Source organism: Piliocolobus tephrosceles, chromosome Y (assembly GCF_002776525.5).
Source record: "Piliocolobus tephrosceles isolate RC106 chromosome Y, ASM277652v3, whole genome shotgun sequence".
Taxonomy (NCBI): domain Eukaryota; kingdom Metazoa; phylum Chordata; class Mammalia; order Primates; family Cercopithecidae; genus Piliocolobus; species Piliocolobus tephrosceles.
In genome coordinates this window covers 14024618-14047811 of record NC_045456.1, presented here as the reverse complement: position 1 = coordinate 14047811, position 23194 = coordinate 14024618, and the positions used below count along the sequence as shown (strand labels likewise).

The following is a 23194-nucleotide window of genomic DNA, read 5'->3' as shown; positions in this document are numbered from 1 at the left end:
AAGTTCAAATATATAGTTCCCTCATTCTTTTTTTAAACACTACATTTAAAATTTTCACAAATTAGTTCTCAATAATTTGCCTTTAACATTTATTCTTTGTGAGTTTCTCTTGCTATTAGACCCAAATGTCTAACATCCTCAAAACGGTATGCACACTCATGGTACATATGATGGTTCTTTGTTAGGTAATGCAATATCCTTTGTTTAAAAGCACACTAGGGTCTGGGCATGGTGGCTCACTCCTGTAATCCCAGCACTTTGGGAGGCCAAGGCCAGAGGATCACTTGAGCCCAGGAGATGAGACCAGCCTGGTGAAACCCCATCTCTACAAAAATACAATAATTAGCTGGGGGTGGTGGCATGAGCCTGTGGTCCCAGCTACTCAGGAGGCTGAGGTGGGAGAATCGCTTGAGCCCAGAAGGCAGAGGTTGCAGTGAGTCGAGATCGCACCACCACTGTACTCCATCCTGGGCGATAGAGTGAGACCCTGTGTCCAAAAAAAAAAAAAAAAAGAAAAAGAAAAAGAAAAAAAGAACCTGGAGCGGTGGCTCACGCCTGTAATCACAGCACTTTGGGAGGCTGAGGTGGGTGGATCACCTGAGGTCAGGAGTTTGAGACCAGCCTGGCCAACGTGGTGAAACCACGTCTCTACTAAAAATACAAAAATTAGCCGGGCATGGTGGTGGGTGCCTATAATTCCAGCTGCTCAGGAGGCTGAGGCACAAGAATTGCTTGAACTTGGGAGGCGGAGGTTGCAGTGAGCCAAGATTGTACCACTGTACTCCAGCCTGGACAACAGAGTGAGACTCCGTCTAAAAAAAAAAGGACACTAGGTAATATAAAGGGGAGAACTGTAAACAACACCAAGCTACATGCTATGTAGTAGTGCTCACTGGTATACATGCTATACACCACTAAACACACACTATGCAATACACTACTAAAATCACATCATATACACAACACACACCATGTGATACACTACTAAACGCTACGTTTTAGTACTACTAAACACATACCATGTAATATACCACTAAACACACACTATGTAATACACTACTAAAGGACAACTGTGAACACTAAAAAGCTCAAGACATCTCATTATCAAGCCACTGCCAACAAAAACAATGCCTTTCTTCTCTACAGTGCCTTAGAATTTTCAGCATTTATCACTCCTTTGAGCTTAATAAAAGCCCTATCCCACAGGCATTCAAATTTCTTATTTTTCAGTAAGGGGTCCCGATCACCCAGCCTTTTCCTGACTTCTGCTTATTTGCTCACAACCTCATCCACTTCCCTTCTAAAGGCTAACAGATATGCAAAGTGTTATTCACTAACCCTCAAAAGATGTTTGGGTACACCTTACTTTTTTAGAGTCAGGGTCTTCTTGGCTCTGTCACCCAGGCTGGATCACGGCTCACTACAGCCTGAAATTCATGGTTTCAAGTGGTCCTCCTGCCTTAGCCTGCTGAGTAGCTGGGACCACATGTGCATGCCACCATTGACAGGGTTTTTTTTTTTTTTGTAGAGCCTGGGTCTTGTTATGTTGCCCAGGCTAGTCTTGAACTCCTAGGTTTAAGCAATCCATCCAACACAGCCTCCTGAGTAGTTAGGATAGTTAGGATTACAGGTGTGAGCCACCACACCTTTAGGAAGCCGAAGTAGGAGGATCACTTGAGCCTAGAAGTTTGACCAGCCTGGGCAAGATGGTGAGATTCCAGCTCTGAAAAAACAATACAAAAATTAGCCAGTGTGGTGATGCGTGCCTGTAGTCCCAGCTACCTGGGAGGCTGAGGTAGGAGGATGCCTTGAGCCCGAAAGTTCAAGGCTGCAGTGAGCTATGATCATGCCACCACACTCCAACCTGGGCAACAGAGTGAGACCCTGTCTCAAATAAAAATAAAGTGATAATGATATTGGGGTTGCAAATGTTTAAAATTATTAAGTTTTAGAGCTCTCTCCGAGATCTGAATGGGCAGGATGATGGAGCCTGAGATTTGCTTCACATTAATCTAGTGCGAAGGGTACCTGTACCCCACGAATCCCACATATAGGGATTCACTGTAAGTGTTTCTGTTACAGACTGCATTTAGGCGTGGTGGAAATGTTCCAAAATAAAAAAGCTAAACAGAATGGCCAAATCTAGCTTAGAGGTCTGTATAAAGTGTCACATAATAGTTTAAAGCAGATGTTGGCAAACTCATTCTGTTAATATTTTTGGCTTTGGGAGCCATACTTTCTCTGTCCAATATTCACACTGCCCTTGTAGGGTAAAGGCAGCCATGGATAATTCACAAATGCACATGAACAACATAGCTGCATTCCCATCAAACTTTATTTGTAGACATTAACATTTAAATTTCAGTGATAGTCACATGCCAGGAAATATTTTCTAATTTCGATTTTTAAAAACATTTTAGGGCTGGGTGAGGTGGCTCACGCCTGTAATCCTAACACTTTATGATGCCAAGGGTGGTGATCTCTTAATTAAGCCCAGGAGTTGGAGACCAGCCTGGGCAACATAGTGAGACCCCATCTCTAAATATACATATATAAATATATGTGTATATATATTTACCCTACCATGGTGGCCTGTGGCTGTAGTCCCAGCTAGTCGGGTAGCTGAGGTGGAAGGATCGCTTGAACCCAGGAGGTCGAGGCTGCAGTGAGCTGTGATCGTGACACTGCACTCAGCCTGGGCAAGAGGGTGAGACCCTGTCTCAAAAAAATTATTAATTTAAAGAAAAGTAGGATGTAAAACCATTCTTAACTCGTGGGCCCTAGAAAACGGGCAGGATTTGGTCTGAGGGCTACAGTTTGTGCACCTGTGGTGTAAAAATCATACCTAAAAAGCCTGGATAGGGAAGGGATTTCAGCTTACAAAATACTTGAGAGAATATATAGTGCACAATAGAAAAGAATTCACACACGCACATGCACGCGCGCGCACACACACACACACACACACATACACACAGCGAGGGAGAGAGTGTGTTAATTGTTAGTCTCTCCCTGGTGCAGTTGGGCAAAACCGAGGAAATCTTTCTGGTCTGGGTTTTGCTTAACTGCGCCATCTGAAGTTTTCCCTGTAACAAACACAATAAACGGATTTTTAAAACTCATCGTCCCTTGGATGGGAATTTTACCAACCATCTGTTTGCAAAACTACCTAGTCGGCCGGGCGCAGTGGCTTACGCCTGTAATCCCAGCACTTTGGGAGGCCGAGGCGGGCGGATTACCTGAGGTCAAGAGTTCGAGAGCAGCTTGGCCAACATGGTGAAACTCTGTCTCTACTAAAAATACAAAAATTAGTCGGGCGTGGTGGCCCGTGCCCGTAATCCCAACTACTTGGGAGGCTAAGGCAGGAGAATCGCTTGAACCCGGGAGGCGGGGGTTGCAGTGAGCAGAGATTGTGCCACTGCACTTCAGTCTGGGCGAAAGAGCAAGACTCCGTCTCAAAAAAAAAAAAAAAAAAAAAAAAAAAAATCCTAGTCGTCCTGTCAGGTCCCTAGGGAATCCCCACCCCCTCCGCTTTCTCTTTTCTCTGTGGTTCAAGTGTGCGCCTGGCCCAACCCGCGAGCCGTGTGCCATTACCCAGGCACCGATCAAGTTCCAACCCGCGGGCTGTGGGTCCTCACCCGGGCATGGATCAAGTTCCAACCTGCGGGCCACGCACCCTCACCCGGGGACTGAGCAGGTCCCAGCCCCAGGGCCTCACGCCCTCACCCCAGCATTGAGCAGGTCTCAACCCGCGGGCCGTGCGCCCTCACCCGGACACCGATCAGGTCCCAACCCGCGGGCCTCAAGCCCTCAGCCAGGGACCGAGGAGGTCCCAACCAGCCGGCTACGCGCCCTCAGTCCTGCACCGGGCAGGTTCCAACCTGCGGGCCTCTTGTCCTCACTCCACCACGGAACAGGTCCAAATCCACAGGCCGTGCGCCCTTATCCGGGTACCAGTCGGGTCTCAACCTGCGGGCCACGCGCCCTCACCCAGGCACAGATCAGGTTCCAACCCGCGGGCCGCGCGCGCCCTTACCCAGGCAGCCTAGAAGGTCGCAGGCAGTGGCAGCGCGCAGGATGCGGACCGAGGCCGGTGGGGACGTCGCGGGGGACCCGGGGCCCGCGGGCCGGCGGCCGGGCAGCAGCTGCAGAAGGCCCAGCGCCAAGCGGAGCGCGCCGCTGCCCAGGCAGAGCGCGTGGAAGGCCCGCGGCTGGAAGCTCAGCACGAGTTGCGTGGCCGCATCCCGTGTGGGGCAGCAGAAGGTCCCTAGGCGCGGGGAGGCCATGGGCTGTGCTCACTGACGCGGCTCGGGTGTGCCAGGACCCCGCCGGCCTGCCTGGGTCATGTGCTGGGCGGGCTGGGGGCGGCATCATGTGCCCTGGGCCTCTCCCCCACCCCAACCCCCAGCGCCTGCAGTAGAGCCAGGCTCGGTGGGGGCCGGGCGCACTGGGCTAATGCCACAAGGCCTCACGAGGTGATGCTTGGGTGGGCGGAGGAGGAGGACAGAGAGAGGGAGGGCTGAGAGGAGAGGATGAGGGAGGAGGAGGAGGGAAGTGGAAGGAGAAGCCGAAAAGTTGGGAAGGTTACCTTTCTCCCCATTTACCAAGCCTTCCTGGTGGTTTCTCTGGCACCTAGAGGGCCCAACCTGCCATCTTTACTGGTCTTCTAGAGAAACAGGCCTCGTGGACTAGATCTTTCCTATTTGGGACTCTGACATCCTGATTTTGATGGCTTTAAGGTGCCAGAACATGTTCATAAACTGTGACTGATCCCTATAACTGCATTTCTCCTAAGTAGAGACGGTTGTCCAAATAGTGCTTTTTTTATGGCCTCTCTCATTCATGGAAATAACCCCACAGAGGCAGGATTTTCATTTACAATTAATGAATGAAACAACCAGATCAATGTTAAAGAAAGAACAGTAGCTCACACCTGGAATCCCAGCACTTTGGGAGGCTGAGGTGGGCAGATCGCTTGAGCTCAAGAGTTGGAGACCAGAGTGGGCAACATGGCAAAACCCTGCCTCTACTAAAAATACAAAAATTAGCCCAGTGTGGTGGCCCAGGCCTGTGATCCAAGCTACTCGGCAGCCTGAGGCGGAAGGATCCCTTGAGCACAGGAGGTGGAGGTTACTGTGCGCCAAGATAGTGCCAACTGCACTCCAGCCTGAGCGATAGAGCCAGACCTTGTCTCAAAAAACAAAGCAAAACATAACTTAGCTGGGCGTGGTGGGGCGTGCTTGTAGCCCTAGCTTCTGGGGAGGTTGAGATGGGAGGATCACTTGAGCCCGAGAAGTGGAGGTTGCAGTGAGCGGAGATTACACCACTGCACTCCAGCCTGAGCAATGGAGTGAAACCCTATCTGACACACACACACACACACACACACAAAATTAAATTTAAAATTTAAAAACATTTTAAAAAAAAGGGAAAAGTACCCAGCATAAGTACACACAGACACATTTTGCATCTTAACTTTCAGTTCTATTTATTTGGATTTTTCTTAGTTGCGTTAATTTTTCTATATGTTTTCTCATACATTGAAAATCTTGCTTTATTCTACACATGTAAGTTTCAAAATAATATCAGTGTTAATTATTACAATAAGCATACTGTGAGATTTTTTTTTTTTAAGTTCTTCAAGGTTGAAAATAGAAGTGCTCTTTCTAGATTAGAGCCTTTATTTAAAAAAAAAAAAAAGGAAAAAAAATCCAGCTTCATCATATGTATCATCTTCAACAAACCTCATTGGCTCTTTGTGACCACACAAGAGACGCCCTTCCTCCTCTCTCCTGGTAAAATGGGCCCCTCTCTGGGTTTTTTTCAAGCAACCAAAGCGCAGGTGTCCCCATTGTGTTCATGGACTCTCCTCACTTGGCCTCCCACCCCAGCAGCCCAGCTGAATTTCCCCACCAGCTTTGTGGTTTTAAGGAAGGCATGATCTGTGTCGTCTTCCTCTAGGGACAGCAGGACTGGCCTTCCCTTGGGACCCCACAGAAGGCAGGCGGGAGGCTCTACTGCCAGACAGGAAGCGGAGCCTTATTTAACAACAATGGGCTGCCAACTCCACCACTTCAAAAGAGTCCAGATCTGGCATGTCTATAAACGCAGCCTGTTCATTCCACAGCTGCCTTCCTAGAAGTCAGAACAGACTGACATCTTCAGAAAGCTTAACAGCTCTGCTGGATTACACACTCCATTGTAAAAACAGTCGGAAGCACCATGGAACTACTCCCCAAGCATTAATGTTTAAAAGCTTGAATTCTAATATCTAATTTGGACAATGGCTCTCTTTCCTTCTGCCTTGGTAAGCAGAGTTGCTTCTGGAGGTTAGTGTAATGGAAAGTGCTTTAAAAGATAAAAATTAAGAGTGTCTGTACATTTGCCTGAAGGCTGACGGCCAGTGGGCCAGGCAAAGGGGTCCCTGCATTTGAATCTCTATTTCATGCCCCAGAAAACACACTGCACCTGTCTGCTTCCTGCGTGATAACCTGGGAGCACCCTCCAGGGGGCTCTGGCTGACTCTGGTGCCCACTACTCAAGGTCAGTAGTCAGAATCTCATCAGTGAGAAAATGGATATGAATGCAGATTCCTAGGCCCATGGCACAGATGACAATGGTAAAGACGAGCCTCAGAGTAAAGGTGCAGAAGCATGGGTGTAAGACTAAATTTAAAACCCTGTCATCAAAGTGAGAGGAAACTAGAAATTGGTATGAGAGGCTGGGCCCAGTAGCTCATCACACCTGTAATCTCAGCACTTAGGGAGGCTGAGGCAGGAGGATCACTTGAGCCCAGGAGTTTGAGACCATCCTGGGCAACATAGTGAGATCCCATCTCTACAAAAATCCAAATTAACAGAGCATGCTGCTGTGCACCTGCAGTTGCAGCTACTGGGGAGGATGAGGTGGAAGGATCACTTGAGCCCAGGAGTTTGAGGTTGCAGTGAGCTGTGATCGCACCACTGCACTCCAGCTTGGGTGAACTGAGATGACAAATTTTTTTTTTTTTTTTTTTCTTTGAGACAGAGTCTTGCTCCATTGCTCAGGCTGGAGTGCAGTGGCATGATCTCAGCTCACTGCAACCTCTGCCTCCTGGGTTCAAGTGATTCTCATGCCTCAGCCTCCTGAGTAGCTGGGACCACAGGTACATGCCATCACACCTGGCTAATTTTTTTGTCCTTTTAGTAGAAATGGGGTTTAGTCATGTTGGTCAGGCTGGTCTCGAACTCCTGGCCTCAAGTGATCCACCCGCTTTGGCCTCTCAAAGTGCTGGGATTACAGGCATGAGCCACCATGCCCGGCCTGACAAACCTTTTCATGAAACAGTACAACTACAAATCTGAGAAAAGTGAAGCAAATATACACGCATGCACTTGGGAGGCAGAAACATCTGGAAGTTTCGTAGATACGGGAGATCCAGGGATGGCAGTGCTGAATATGAACTTTGAGGTATGTTTGCAGAAACAATCGGTCTTTGAGTACATGAAGGTACATCTGTTTTTACATGAACCCTTCCTCCTTTTTTCCCTCCTTCCCAGTTTAACACCTGAATTCGCTCTCCATTTTCACAGTCTGGGCTGCCTGGGGCATCTATTCCCTGGAAATGCTCCATCATCTTGGCTTTCTCTCATTCCACAATCCACCATTTACGCACCATTCCCACTTGATCAGATGTACTTGATCAACTGCTGGAAGACGGTTCCTGGGCTTCTCTCCCAGGCAGTTTATTTTTCATGGTGAGTCCCCTGGCATCGAGATGTCTCAACCAAAAGGATGGGGTTTATGGTGAGACTCAGATATCCCTTAGAATCCAGTAGAGGAGGTGGCTGGGGGCAGATGGATGGCAGAAACGGCCTAGGTAAGGAGACTGCCATTCACAATAATTTGAATTTAAATAATAAATAAGATTTATTTATTTATTTATTGAAATGGAGTCTCACTATATCATCCAGGCTAGAGTGCAGTGGTGCGATCTCAGCTCACTGCAACCTCTGCTTCCCGGGTTCAAGCGATTCTCCTGCCACAGCCTCCCAAGTAGCTGGGATTACAGGCGCCTGCCACCACACCCAGCTAATTTTTGTATTTAGAGTACAGACGGGGTTTTACCAAGTTGTCCAGGCTGGTCTCGAACTCCTGACCTCAGGTGATCTGCCCGCCTCAGCTTCCCAAAGTGTGGGGATTGCAGGCATGAGTCACTGCGCCCGGCCTAATAAATAATTTTTAAATAATATAATAATTTATGGAGTGTAGGCAGGCACTGTGCTTTGAATATTACATTCATTGTCTCATTTAATATTCAGAATGAGCCTTCCAAGTGAGTTTTACTGATACTTAAATTGACATAGCTAATACGTGGCCAGGTGCAGTGGCTTATGTCTGTAATCCCAGTACTTTGGGAGGCCAAGGTGGGAGCATTGTTTGAGCCCAGGAGTTCAAGACCAGCCTGGGGCAACATAGGGAGACCCTGTCCCCACCCTCCCCCGCCCCCCAAAAAAAAGCCAGGTGCGGTGGCTCACACCTGTAATCCTAGCACTTTGGGAGGCCAAGGCGGGCAGATCACCTGAGGTTAGGAGTTCAAGACCAGCCTGACCAACATGGTGAAACCCCGTCTCTACTAAAAATACAAAAATTAGCTGGGTGTGGCGGCGGGCACCTGTAGTCCCTGCTACTCAGGAGGCTGAGGAAGGAGAATCGCTTGAACCCAGGAGGCAGAGGTTGCAGTGAGCTGAGATCACACCACTGCTCTCCAGCCTGGGTGACAGAGGGAGATTCCTTCTAAAAAAAAAATAAAATAAAATAAAAAATAGCTTGCTTGGTGGGGCCCGCTTGTCATCCCAGCTACTCGGAAGGCTGAGGTGAGAGGATGACTTAAACCTGAGCCCGGGAGGTTAAGACTACAGTGAGCTGTGATCGCGCCACTACACTCCAGCCCGGGCGACAGAGCAAGAACAGGAAAAAGAAAGAAAGAGAGAGAGAGAGAGAGACAGAGAGAAAGAAAGAAAACAGACCGGACAATACGTAAGTCCATGGGTATGGCTGGGTGCCAATAAAACTTTATTTACAAAACAGGCAAAGGGCCATAGGCTGCAGTTCCTGTAAGTCTACCACCTGAGGCTCTGACTTATCTAGCAACTGCTCGAAAGGCTGGGCAAGAACCCAGAAATGCAGGAGGATTAACACTTAGTGGGGCAGACAAACTTATTCCAATGAGAGAAAGGAAGCAGGAAGTCACTGGCAGATGTATTGCTCACCCTTCCTTCCTAGGGAGGTTTCTGAGGAGTGGTTTCATATGTTCCTGTGTAACCAGCTGGGTTTCTTGGGAATCTTGTGGCCAGTTCATAAATGACACTGCTCTTAATTTGCTTTCCTCCTTCCTTGCCTCACCTTGCTTTTGTGCTCACTCCTAGAGTCCTTATAGGCACACAGTATGCCTTAAACTCTGTGCTCAGCTGCTTTTCCTGAGAAAGGATTTCAGCTGCTCCAGCCACAGCCCTCTTTTGGGTCCCCCAGATGACCAACAGCATCTCTGCCTTTCATTTAAGTGCAATTCAACGGGAGTTTATGAGTACATACACAAGTTGATTGAACAATGGTATAGATTCTGTGTCCAATAAATAAGGTAGTGTCACCAAACCTTAATGAAGAAGACAACAGGCCAGGTACGGTGGCTTATGCCTGTGATCCCAGCACTTGGGGAGGCCAAGGCGGGCAGATTGCCTGAGGTCAGGAGTTCGAGACCAGCTTGGCCAACATAAAGAAATCCCGTCTCTACTGAAAATACAAAAACTAGCTGGGTGTGGTAGTGCGGTCCTCCTGCCTCAGCCTCCTGAGTAGCTGGGACCATAGGCATACACCATCATGTCTGGCTAATTTAAAAAAAAAAAAATTGTAGAAATGAGGTCTTGCTGTGTTGCCCAGGCTGGTCTCAAGTTCCTGGTCTCAAGCCATCCTTTCACCTTGGCCTCCCAGAGTGCTGAGATTACAGGCCTGAGTCATCTTACCCAGCCCAAATTGTACATTTTCTTAAATAGGGAGACGTGAAGTGGCAGCAGGCCTGAGCATGGTATGAGTTCCACTTCACTGTGCATTCGCGTGCAGATCTTGTGGAAAGGTAGATCCTGATTCAGGGTTTCTGGGGTGGGACTCAAGACTCTGTATTTCTTACAGTCTCCAAGGAGACGTGGCTGCTGCTGGCCCGTGGCTCCTACTTTGAGTGCCGAGACCCTAGAGCTTGTATCTTATCCTGAAAAGCAAAGAAAACTCCCAGGCCATATTTGAATTTGTGGAGGACTTGGTTCAAAATAGATGCAGTAAAATTGATTAGCATCCAACTAAGCCATGGAGCATTGTCTCTCCTCTCTCTCTCTCTCTCTCTTTTTTTTTTTTTTGATGGAGTCTCGCTCTGTTGCTCAGGCTGGAGTGCAGTGACACTATCAGGGCTCACTGCAGCCTCAACCCTCAAGGCTCAAGCAATCCTCCCACCTCAGCCCCCAACAGCAGCTGGGACCACAGGTGCATGCCACCACACCTGGCTAATTTTTTTGAATTTTAGTAGAGATGAGGTTTCACTATGTTGCCCAAGGCTGGTCTTGAACTCCTGAGCTCAAGCGATCCTCCCACCTCAGCCTCCCAAAGGCGTAAGCCACTGAGCCCAGTTCAATAGTTCTTTTCGAAATAGACGTGTTCCGCCAAATTTAATTGTGAATTGGTAATCGAATCACTGTGAAGCAAACCCTGTTTTACCCTCCATTTTCACTTATTCTCACAGTTAACAACTGACTAGTTGACTTTCATGGAGAAAGCATTTAAAATGGAGTGTGATGAGTTAGGAGCTTAGCCATGGATAGGTCCATGGGAGGGCAATGTGCTACCCACTTGAGTAAGAGCTTCTCCTGGGAGTTTATCACAATACTGGCTTCCTATTTTATCAGACCAGGATGGAAACGCTCCTTTAAGTTTCAACAGGAGAAAATTGTCAGGACATTCTATTTTTCAACACAAATCTGTGTTTGCCTCTCTCAGTCTTTATCTGTTGTCTTCCTGTTCCCTTTACTCTCTTTTCCTCCCTGCATCCTGACTCTGTCCCAGGTTAGTCCCAAACACATCAGAATCCAAGAGGAAGAACGTTGCTCACCATTCTCCAACTAATGATTCCCTCCTTGACTCATCCACTGTATTGAGAATGCTCCAGCCAGGCGCAGTGGCTCATGCCTGTAATCCCAGCACTTTGGGAGGCCAAGGTGGGTGGATCATCTGTGATCAGGAGTTCAAGACCAGCCTGGCTAACATAGTGAAACCCCATCTCTACTAAAAATACCAAAGTTAGCCAGGGGTGGTGGCACACATCTGTAATCCCAGCTGAGGCAGGAGAATCGCTTGAACCCAGGAGGCGGAGGTTGCAGTGAGCCATTCCAATTTGAAATGATGTCCCAAATGTATAGATGTTCTTGAATATCCTATCTCCTACTAAAGTCAAAAGACAGAAATCCCACTAGGATGCCAGCTTCTCTGTTTCCTGGCAGGATTCAGTTCCTTGTGGGCTGTCTCCAAGGCCGTGTAGTTCCTTGTCACATGGGCCTCCCCGCAGGGCAGCTCACAACAAGGCTGGGTGGTTCCTCACAGTCAGCAAGAGAGAGTCCACCACAGCCGCTCTCGGGGCCGCCTGGTGGGGCCAGGGGGCTGCAGTGTTCCTGTCCCACTTCTGCCAGTCAGCCAGTCCAGGCTGCCCCTGGGGGTGGACACTTCAACTCCCAGGGTTGGCTGGCTCCTCAGGATCCCTGAGTGAGTTCCTGCCACCTGAGCATGTCTTCCTACAAAGAGGGGCAAGGACTGGCAGCTGAGAGTGAAGAAAATCTTTAATGGATGGAAGGAGGAGTCCATCCTGGGGTGACTCCAGATAGCGTCTGCTGCCCTCCCCATCCAGAATTAAATGTGCTTGGTTTGACCTTGTGGAATGGCCAAAAATGCTTAGGGTTGATTACAAAACTTTGAGAAAGTAAAACTTGTTGCAGTGGCTTAGAGTTTGGAATTGAACCCCTTCTTCTCCTCCCGGGAGAATTTGGCAGCTCTGCAAATATTCCACATAAGGAATTTTTTTAATAGTTTGTTTTGTGTTTTTTCTTGAGACAAGGTCTCACTCTGTTGCCCAAGTTGGAGTGCAGTGGTGTGATCAGGGCTCACTGCAGCCTTGACCTCCCGGGCTCAAGCGATCCTCCCATCTTAGCCTCCTAGGTAGCAGAGATGACAGGCATGTGCCACCATGCCCAGCTAACTTAAAAAAAAATGTAAAGACAGGGTCTTACTATGTTGCCCAGGCTAGTCTGGAACTCCTGGCCTCAACCAATCCTCCCACTTTGGCCTCCCAAAGTGCTGGGATTATAGGTGTGAAAGGAATGGGTTTTGAACACAGACTTAGAACCCAGACAGCCTGATCCGTATTGGTTGTTTGGTATTGATCTGGCTGAATGAAACATGAGAGTCTTGGACTGTGTCCATCCTCTGGAAAACAGTAGAAATTCATGAATGGAGAAATGGTGCCTAAGGGTAGAACTTCAGCTGTACAACAGGCAGATAATGATTCTGTGAGCCAGGCAGTCTCAGCATGGGAAGAGAGGTGGGTTGTGTCCTGAGAAGAGGAAAGTTCAGTGATATTATATGATTGCCTTCCATGGACCAGGAGCATCAGATACGCATCGTCTTTTGTAATTCTCACCTCCACCCCTGTGGCTCCTCTGTTTTATCCCTTCTTAATGCATGAGGCACCAGAAGAGGGGAAGGAACTCGTCTAAGGCCACACATCTGGTGGAGTTGAGAATCAAACCCAGGCAGATGATGCCATGAGTACTGCCACAAGACTGGGACTGGGGATGCCCCTTGCAGTCACCAAGAGTGTCTGCAAACTAGTCAGACAAGACAATGCATCTTCTCACCCCACCCTCTTGAAGCTGCACTTTTCTTTTCTTTTCTTTCCTTTTTTTTTTTTTTTTTTTTTTTGAGATGGAGTCTTGCTCTGTCACCCAGGCTGGAGTACAGTGGCACGATCTCAGCTCACTGCAACCTCCACCTCCCGGGTTCAAGCAATTCTCCTGCCTCAGCCTCCCCAGTAGCTGGGATGACAGGCACCCACCACCATGCCTGGCTAATTTTTGTATTTTTAGTAGAGACAGGGTTTCACCATGTTGGCCAGGCTGGTCTTGAACTCCTGACCTCGTGGTCCACCCGCCTTGGCCTCCCAAAGTGCTGGGATTACAGGCGTGAGCCACCACGCCCAGCCGAAGCTGCACTTTTCTTGAAGTCCACTTTTCAGAAGGCTGAGGCAGGTCGCAGGTGGCCAAATTTGATGCTAAGTGCAACTGTGGTTTCAAGGAAGTGTGTGTGTGTGTGTGGGGGGGGGGGGCGGGGGGGGCTGGGGTGACGAAGACAGACATGCCTATACACATATGACATACTTAGCACATTATACTAACACATTAAAATGAGATGACTCTGGGATGACTATCTGCTTAGGAGCCCACCTTCATACAAGACTGTGAAATCTCATGTATCTAACAAAAAGGACTCAATTCCTCCTTAACCATAGACTTTGGCTAATTTTGCAATGACTGCATCCCAGGCACTTAAATGGTCTTGAGTAGAGAATAGGAAACACACATTAACCTCAGGGGGATGACCTGCGGTTAAAGCTGACCTGCAGGCAGACAGCACGGCTTCCCTCAACACTGCACTGCGCCCTGCGGAGACATTGTCCGTGATGCTCACTAGAACACACGTCAGGATCAGGAGCATGCAAAGGCACTAACATACACAATGTGGTCAGTTACTCCTCAGAGCAGAGCCTGATGGTTTAAGAGCAGTAGCCCTTTACCCCTAAGTCCTCGGGGTGATTGCTTTGTCCTCGTTTGAAAATCTAGTGACCTAGAGTAAACATAACGTGTGTATAACCTGAGGTTCTTAAATTTGTGACATTTCTTCTTTTTAGAGACAGAGTCTTGCTCTGTTGCCCAGGCTGGACTGCAGTGGCACCATCACAGCTCACTGCAGCTCCTGGGTTCAAGTCATCCTCTTGCCCCAGCCTCCCCAGTAGCTGCAACTATAGGCACACAACACCATGCCTAGCTTTTTTTTTTTTTTTTGGTAGAGATGGGGACTGGCCATGTTGCCAAGGCTGGTCTTGAACTCCTGGCCTCGACTGATCCTCCTGCCTTGGCCTACCAAAATGCTGGGATTACAGGTGTGAGCCACTGTACCTGGCCCAAACTTGTGACAGTACTTAATTTTATTTTTGAGACAGGGTCTCACTCTATCGTCCGGGCTGGAGTGCAGTGGAGTAGTCATGGCTCACCGCAGCCTCCAACTCCCAGGCTCAAGTGATCCTCCCACTTCAGCCTCCCCAGTGGCTGGGACTACAGGTACACTACCATGCCCGGCTAATTGTTTTCTATTTTTTGTAGAGATAGGGTTTCACCATGTTGCCCAGACTGGACGTTTCTTTATTACAGGAGTCAGAAAACTCTCAAAGATAAGCCAGATGGTAAATCCTTCAAACTTTGCAGGCCACCTGGTCTTTGTTGCAATTACCCATCTCTGCCATGAGAACCATGAAGTGTCCACAGACAGGAGGTAAAGGAATGGGCATGGCATTGTGTCAATAAAACTTGATTTGGAGGAACAGATGGACATAATTTACCAACCCCCACTGTATTGTAGCAAACTAAGTAAAACATAACAACAATAAAATAAGAAATATGCATGGGCTTTTGAAATGCGTATTTGCTGGATTTTTAAGAGTATTTTATTCCGCTTTACAAAATAAAAGTAACTCAGCCAGGCGTGGTGGCACACACCTGTAGTCCCAGCTACTCAGGAGACTGAGGTGGTAGGATGGCTTCAGCCTGGGAGATTGAGCCTACAGTGAGCTATGATTGCAGCACTGCACTCCAGCCTGGGCAACACAGTGAGACCCTGCTGTTAGCTTGCTGGGCAGCCATGGTGTGAACTGCATCTCTCAGGGAGAGAATGTGACACATTTCAAAATCCCATACGTATGGTATTTTATTGTTATTTTGTTTTACTTAGTTTGCTACAATAGAGCAGGGATTGGTAAATTATCTCCATCTGCTTCTCTCTTTTTTTTTTTTTTTTTTGATACGGAGTCTCGCCCTGTTGCCCAGGCAGAAGTGCAGTGGTGCGATCTGGGCTCACTGCAAGCTCCGCCTCCTGGGTTCATGCCATTCTCCCGCCTCAGCCTCCCAGTGGCTGGGATTACAGGCGCTCGCCACCACGCCCGGCTAATTTTTTGTATTTTTAGTAGAGACGGGGTTTCACCGTGTTAGCCAGGATGGTCTCGATCTCCTGACCTCGTGATCCGCCCGCCTCGGCCTCCCAAAGTGCTGGAATTACAGGCGTGAGCCACCGCGCCCGGCCCCATCTGCTTCTCTAAATAAAGTTTTATTGACACAATTCCATATCTATTCCTTTTAGAGACCCTGTGTCTAAAAAAAAGGAAAGAAAGAAGTCGCTTCAAATTAATTATCATCATCTCTGCCTTATCATTGTACCTGAAGCATCTGGGATGTGTTCCACCTAAAATTATGTACATGGCCGTTTTGTAATTCATTCCAGTCTGAGTAACACAGTGAGATTCCATCTCTTAACAAAAATAAAAATAAAAATAGGAAAAACAGGAGACAATATGTAATGAAGCAAGTGGCTTACGAGAAATGTTGGATGCATACATTAAGTAGAGAGTATGTGAGCCATAGATAGATAGGGAGGGACGGAAGAACCAACAAGGCCCCAAATATTCCTGAGGTCTTACATTGGTTAGCATTGGTGATGTCCATTCTGGCCACTCGTGTCCTCTCCCTGAGAGACGCAACTCACACCATGGCTGCCCAGCAGGCTAACAGCAAGCCACAGCTATGGCCAAGAGCACTCGCTCCCACGTCTTTCTGACAGAGCTGCAGTGCTGACACCAAGCACCTTCCATCTGCTGATCCCTTTGCTCATGCTCAGTTGGGGTCCCCCTAACTGCATGGTCAGAAGGGTGGGATGAGGTGGCGGGAAGGAGAGAAAAGAGAGAGAGAGATGGGTGTACATTGGCAGTGAGTAACTCCAGATTAAGGTAGTGTGGTCCTTTCCCCAGCTGATACCTGGCCCTGAATGCATTCACCTTGGGCCTGGGAGACTGAGGCTGCAGTGAGCTGTGATTGTGCCACTTTCCTGACTGGGCAACAGAGTGAGACCCTGTCTCAACAACAACAACAACTACAACAACTACAAAAAAAAAAAAAAAAAAGAGAAAGAAAAAAGATACATTTTTCTTGTTCTAAGCCATAATGGTAATTTGTACACACAGCCCTGGGAAACTCATACAGTATCCCAAAGGCACGTCAAACTCCACCTGCTGAAGTGGAAATCATTGCCTCCCCTCCCTGGCTCTTGCACTTCTTCCACTTCCAATCTTCCATTTATCTGTCTCTCAACTCAGTTACTTAGCTCAGAAACCCAGGAGTTAGTTTTAACACACCCCCCACAATTTCCCCCCACCCTCCCACAATTCATTTCGAGGTCTTTGAGCCCTCTACACCCATGCCACCAGCCTCCACTGTCCACTGTCTTCCTGGGAGCATCTGCCCTTTGTCACACCCTTGTTTTCTGTTCATGCTAGCCAAGCCAGGCAGCCAAGCCTCCGGGTGCTCCCCTCCTCCACCGGAAACCCGCAATCACCAGGAATTCCCATCCTCAGCCTCCTTGCTCAGTGGCCCCTTCTGGAGGAGGCATGGAGGGACACCTCGCCCTCCCTGGCACTGTGCCTCCTCCAGCCACGGAGCACGGGCTGCTTTCCTCCCCACACCCCCCCCGACCACCTTGCTCAGGCAGGGGGTGGTGAAGGCGGCTTCCTGGCCCCACTCACCTTTTTCCACCTGCTTTCTCCCCACTTAAATCCCCTGCCTTGAGGCTGCTGGTGTCCTGGGCTCATACTGCCCTATTCTCTGTGCAGGTGAGGTCATTTGCTGACTCTGGAGTCACTCTCCTTCATTCCCTAGCTCACTATCACCCTTTCATTCTATTTTATTTTATTTTATTTTTATTTTTGAGATGGAGTCTCGCTCTGTTGCCCAGGCTGGAGTGCAGTGATGCGATCTCGGCTCACCGCAGCCTCTGCCTCCCGGGTTCCAGCAATTCTCCTGCCTCAGCCTCCAGAGTAGCTGGGATTACAGGCGCCCACCACGACACCCAGCTAATTTCTGTATTTTTAGTACAGACAGGGTCTCACCATGTTGGCCAGGCTGGTCTCGAACTCCTGACCTCAGGTGATCCGCCTGCCTTAGCCTCCCAAAGTGCTGGGATTATAGGCATGAGCCACCACACCTAGCCTGTCACCCTTTTCCACCATTCTCCAGTGATAAATCACGATGGTTCCAATGTTCTTGTTGATGAGTCTCACAGTTCTGCGGCCTCTTGGCTCCTCCACTGGAGATCTTGTTCTCCTTGCACAGAGCCACCACGCTGAGGTCACACCGTGGTCTTTGTTACCTACTGGTGGTAGCTGAGTCTCTCCACCCTCTCCAGGCCCCCTCCAGGACACTCAGCTCCATGTGGTAATGGGTTGTGCTGGGTGACGGCAGACTTGTTGAAAGAATGAGCTCTGTGGTCACCAAGAGAAGGCACTATCGGAGGGTCGCTTTGTGCATCGAGAAAGCCTTTTTGAAACTGATTTTGACATTATTCTCCTGAGAAGTTGCATAAGAACTGGACTCACTAAGATATTTCTGCCTTCCTGTCTTTAAGCAGATCAACTTTCCATGAAGGAGCTTCCTATCAGCCTGCAGCCTGTGTTGGGGGGTGGAGGCGCCACCAGAGGAACCCTCACCCCCACTTCCTCTCAGCCGCCAGGATGCAGCTTTGTCTTTAAGACTTGGATGAGCTTTGAAATATTTCAGGATAAAGAGTGGGTGAAGGATGAAACAAGAGCTCTACTTTTGTGTCCATTTGAAATTTCCACAATGAAAGATGAAAACTAAAATATTTTACTTATGGCTTTATTTATTTATTTACTTTGGAGAGAGGGTCTCCCGCTGTGGCCCAGGCTGGAGTGCAGTGGTGCAATCTTGACTCACTGCAGCCTTGACCTCTGGGGCTCCAGCGATCCTCCCACTTTAGACTCCCAAAGTGTTGAGATGACAGATGCAGGCCACCACACCCGGCCTTATGGCTTTATTATCCTTTTTAACATTCTAATTTCTCTCCTGTTGAAACTTTTGTAGTTAAAAGTGGTTTAGCACTTAATTGTACTGATTTTTCATGAGATGTCATTTCCTTTTCCTCACTGCTACAGTTAATGTTTCATATTTCCTGCACCATTACATTCCCCCACCCCGTCCCTGCCCCCGCCCCAAGTATTGGGCAAGTAAAAAGTGCTCAAGAAATGTATGCTTACTGGCAATTTTATTAAAATACAAAAAACAGGCTGGGTGCAATGGCTCATGCCTGGAATCCCAGCACTTGGGGAGGTCGAGGCAGGAGGATCACTTGAGGCCAGGAGTTCAAGACCAGCCTGGGTAACATAGCAAGACCTCATCTCTACAAATAATAGAAGAATTAGGCGTGGTGGTACAGGTCTGTGGTCTCACCTATTCAAGAGGCTGAGGTGGGGGAACCGCTCGAGTCCAGGCAGTTGAGGCTGCAGTGAGTCATGATTACACCACTGTACTCCAGCTTGGGCAACACAGTGAGACCCTGTCTCCAAAATACAAAATAAAACAAAGCAAAGCATAGTCAAAGGCTTTCTAGAGCAATTTTTTTTTGTTTCTTTGTGACAGGGTTTTGCTCTGTCCCCAGGATGAAGTACAGTGGCATAATCCCGGTTCACTGCAGCCTCCGCCTCCCAGGCTCAAGCGAGCCTCCCACCTCAGCCTCCCGAGTAGCTGGTACTACAGACATACACTACCACGTCGGACTAATTTAAAAACTTTTCTTTAGAGACAGGGTCTCCTTATGTTGCCAAGCTGGTCTTGAACTCCTGAGCTCAAGCGATCCTACCATCTGGGCCTCCCAAAGTGCTGGGGTTACCAGTGTGAGTCAGTGTATCCTGCCCATAGATTTCCTTCAACTGCATCACTCTTGTGTTCTCTGATCTTGATTGATCCTGTGCCAGTCTGAATTAATAGAAACACAGTGGGTTTAGTAGGAAATGGCTAATATTGCCTTTTAAAAAAGGCCACGTTAAAAGGTTTTCTGGAAGGCTTGACCCTACGGAGCCACTATTTGAAATGTGAAAGTAAAATTTTGGAACTCCATCTTCTACCACATTTTATAATGAGTACAAATCTCTTTTCTTTTTAGAACAAAAAGCTAAAATAATTTGAGCTCTATTTCATAAAGAGGATTAGCTATTAGTGAAGTCGCTGAAAGTTTGTTAATTTGCCTTTCATTCATTAATTCATTCACTGTTGACAAAGTGAAAGCAGAACTATCCTCAGTTTCATCTATCTCTTCTCTCTCATAGGAAATAAACCTCAGATTAGAAAAAGTGGCCGGTGACCGGCTGCGGTGGCTCACACCTGATCCCAGCACTTTGGGAGGCCGAGGCGGATGGATCACCTGAAGTCAAGAATTTGAGACCAGCCTGACCAACATGGCGAAATCTCATCTCTACTAAAAATACAAAAATTAGCCAGACAAGGTGGCGCATGCCTGTAATCCCAGCTACTTGGGAGGCTGAGGCAGGAGAATCACTTGAACCTGGGAGGCAGAAATTGCAGTGAGCCAAGATCTCACCATTGCATTTCAGCCTGGGTGACAAGAGCAAAACTCCATCTCAAAAAAAAAAGAAAAGAAAAGAAAAGAAAAGAAAAAGAAAAAGTGGCCAGGTGCAGTGGCTCATGCCTGTAATCCCAGCACTTTGGGTGGCTGAGGTGGGTGGATCACTTGAGCCCAGGAATTTGATACCAGCCTGGACAACACAGTGAGATCTCATTGCTACAAAAAATAAAAAATTAGCCAGGCGTGGTGGTGGCATATGCCTGTAGTCCCAGCTACTTAGGAGGCTGAGGTGGGAGGATCACCTGAGCCTGGGGCTATCAAGCTTCAGTGAGCCATGATCGTGCCACTGCACTCCAGCCTGGGTGACACAGTGAGACTCTGTCTCAAAAAAAAAAAAAAAAGAGGAAAAAAAAAAAGAAAGAAAGAAAGAAAAGAAAAAGAAAAAGCGAAACAAACACCTAAGGCTACTGAATCCTCAGGGTAGGCGCTCATAGGGTCGTACTCCTTGCAGGTCCGGAAGAGAGTATATACTCACCCTATTCTCTGAGCAATGAACAACCACAGTGAGAAATTACACAGAACAAACATGCCCCTCAGCTTTCCAAAAGGACGAAAGACTAACGTGGACAAATGGATTCTGCCTCTGAAAATTCCACCAGAGTTGTGAGTTCTCAGAAAAGAAAGCCATCTACTAGGGGTCCACACACCGGTTCAATGTCATACTAAACTCTCCCAATGGGGGTGCAACGCTGATCAACTGGGGTGATGTCTTTCAGCCACGAGATATATTTTCACAAGATGATTGTCAGTGTCTTGACAAAACAAACACAATATAGAAGTGCTGTCATCGGACCTAGACCATAGTAACCCCAAGAATATCATAAAAGGGTTTATGACTCTGAGCAGGTACCTGTCTCATAGCAGGCCACACAAGTCTTGGTTCAGTCCCTTACAGCATAACATCAGTATAGATAGCAGCCTCATAAATATTCTAACCGTCCTAAGATGGATGCTTAATGTGAAGATTAAAAAACCAAAAAACCTCAGCTAAACACAGTTTAGTAAGGATGGATGTAAATTTCCAGCTAAGTTTAAGAACAAGGGAGTCCTTTTAAACAAAAAGTATAAACCTTTCAAGTGGCAGATAATCTGACAATGATCATATATGGTGAACATAAAATGTTAAAGATAACTTTCGGGCTGTATAGAATAATGCTGGATATATGGAGACAATGCAATCACTGTCTCTGCTTTATAGTGAGTCTAGTGGTCTGAATTTTAGCCCCAGGTAAGAGCTTAGACTGAAGTCTATACCAGCTTGGGGTGGCGAGGTAGGGAGTGGGCTATTTTGTGAGAAGGACATGTCTGAAAACTTTAATAAGCACACTATATTTAGATGGCTCTTTATCTTTTGATTTATCATATCTATCCATTTCTGAAACTTTGTGAGATAACTGGATTTACATGTAGTTGTAATGTGTCCAGATTTGGTTTCTTTTGGTGGGTTCTTGGTCTCTCTGACTTCAAGAATGAAGCTGCAGACCTTTGCTGTGAGTGTTACAGCTCTTAAAGGTGGCACAGACTCCAAGAGTGAGCAGCAGCAAGATTTATTGTGAAGAGTGAAAGAACAAAGCTTCTACAGCATGGAGGGGGAAGGAGCGGGTTGCCACTGCTGGCTGGGGTGGCCAGCTTTTATTCCCTTATTTGTCCCCACCCACATCCTGCTGATTGGTCCATTTTACAAACCTCTAGCTAACCACAGAGTGCTGATTGGTGCATTTTACAATCCTCTTGTGAGACAGAAAAGTTCTCTGAGTCCCCACCCAACACAGAATTCCAGTTGGCTTCACCTCTCAGTAAGGGATAATACAGGGAAGTCCTGTGCACCCTTTACTCTTCACCTGCCTGTTCCAATGGCAACACCTTACAAAACTACAGCACAATGTCACAACCTGGATATGGACATTGATACAATCCACCAAGCCTTTTCAGATTTCCCATTTCACCTGCATTTAGTTCTGTGCAATTCAGTTCTGTGCAAATTAATTTGGCAGACTCCTGTGACCATCACCACAGTCAAGATACACTTGACTGGATTCTGAGAGGCACATTCCTTAAACCTTCGTTTAATCTTTGAAAAAGAAAAAATCGCCTCATTCTTCTAACTCAAGGCATTCAGAGACTGTAGTTGGAAGTTAATTATGTGGCAGTCCACGTGCCCAGCGCCATGGCAGGTGCCCAGTGGAGCTGGGACTCCGATTTCAATTGGCTGTATGAGACACCCCCACAGAATGCATCCCTCTCACTTGACCTCTGAAGAAACAGACCACAGCTGAGATTTCTTGTTCCAGTTTGACACTGGCAGAACCCAGACCCGGGAACCCCTGATTCTCTGTCCAGTGCTCTCCGAGCCTGTCCTGGATGGGTACTCCAGAATCGTCACCTCCGGAAAGGGCTTGGATGGAGCAGCTTAGAGGAAAGGAAAGAGGTGTTCACCAGCGTTCAGCTACGTATACAAACGGCAAGGAAAACAGCTTTTTTGCAAAGCATGTAAATACCTATCCATGCAGGTATTTTAGAACAGAGTTTCATGGAAACTGAAACCGAGCAGGAAGAGGCGGCACACGTGTTTTGTCCGCAAACTTTCACCAATCCCAGACCACCACCTCCCCTTTTCGGGGATGTAAACGTGGGAGACTTGAAGAACTTGTGGCCCAATCCTAGGCGAGTGGGGCCAGCGTCTAGACAGAAAGGCTTTCTGCGCGGTGGCTGTGGGAGGAGCCGTGGGCTGGCGCTGCGGGAGGCCTCTGCGGGAAGGTTGGAAGGCCCTCGCTGAAACGGGGCACGGTCTTTCTGCGCCCGCCTTCCGAGCCTCTCCAGAGGCCGGACCCGCGCCCGGCCCAGGCTGCTGGGGGGCGCCCTTCCCGGCTCTCCAAGTCCGGAGTGTGAGTGCGCGCAGGGCCGCGCGGGACGAGCGGTCTCCCTGCCCCGGGGCATTGGGCACACCGCGGGCACCGGGGCCTCCCGCGGCACTTCCGCTCTCACCTGCGCGGCAACCCGCATCCCGCGGTGCCCGAGAACAAAGTAGGGGCGCCGGCGGGCCGCGCGCCCCGAGACGGAGGAGGCCGGGGCTCCGGACACTCCACACCGCGCCCGACGCCTCACCTGCCGCCTCACCTGCCCGGTCCCGGCCTCCAGCCGGCGGACGGGTGCGCCCAGAGCCTCGAAGCACTGCCGAGCTCTGGCGCGGGAGGAAGGGCCCGACCTGGCGCCGGGGCCTCCGCCCCTGTCCCCGCCCGCGCGGGCTCCGCCAGCCCCGGGGCGCGCGCTCCTCGACCCCGACCCCGCCGAACGGCGCGCGCGCCTGAGCGCCCCTCCCGGTCCGCTCCCCTCCTCAGAACAAGAGAACTGTGGCGCGCCCCTCCCC

At 48.6% G+C, this 23194-nt stretch overlaps 1 protein-coding gene across 1 annotated transcript in view; it reads right to left on the bottom strand.

The window, feature by feature from the left end:
- The window catches only part of GPR143 (G protein-coupled receptor 143), a 42570-nt gene extending 38143 nt beyond the window's left edge, over nt 1-4427 (bottom strand). The window contains exon 1 of the mRNA XM_023198736.2: nt 4037-4427. Within this exon, the coding sequence (XP_023054504.1) occupies nt 4037-4286 (250 nt within the window). The 5' untranslated portion in view covers nt 4287-4427. The remainder of the gene's footprint in view (nt 1-4036) is intronic.
- Between the last annotated feature and the right edge of the window lie 18767 nt (nt 4428-23194).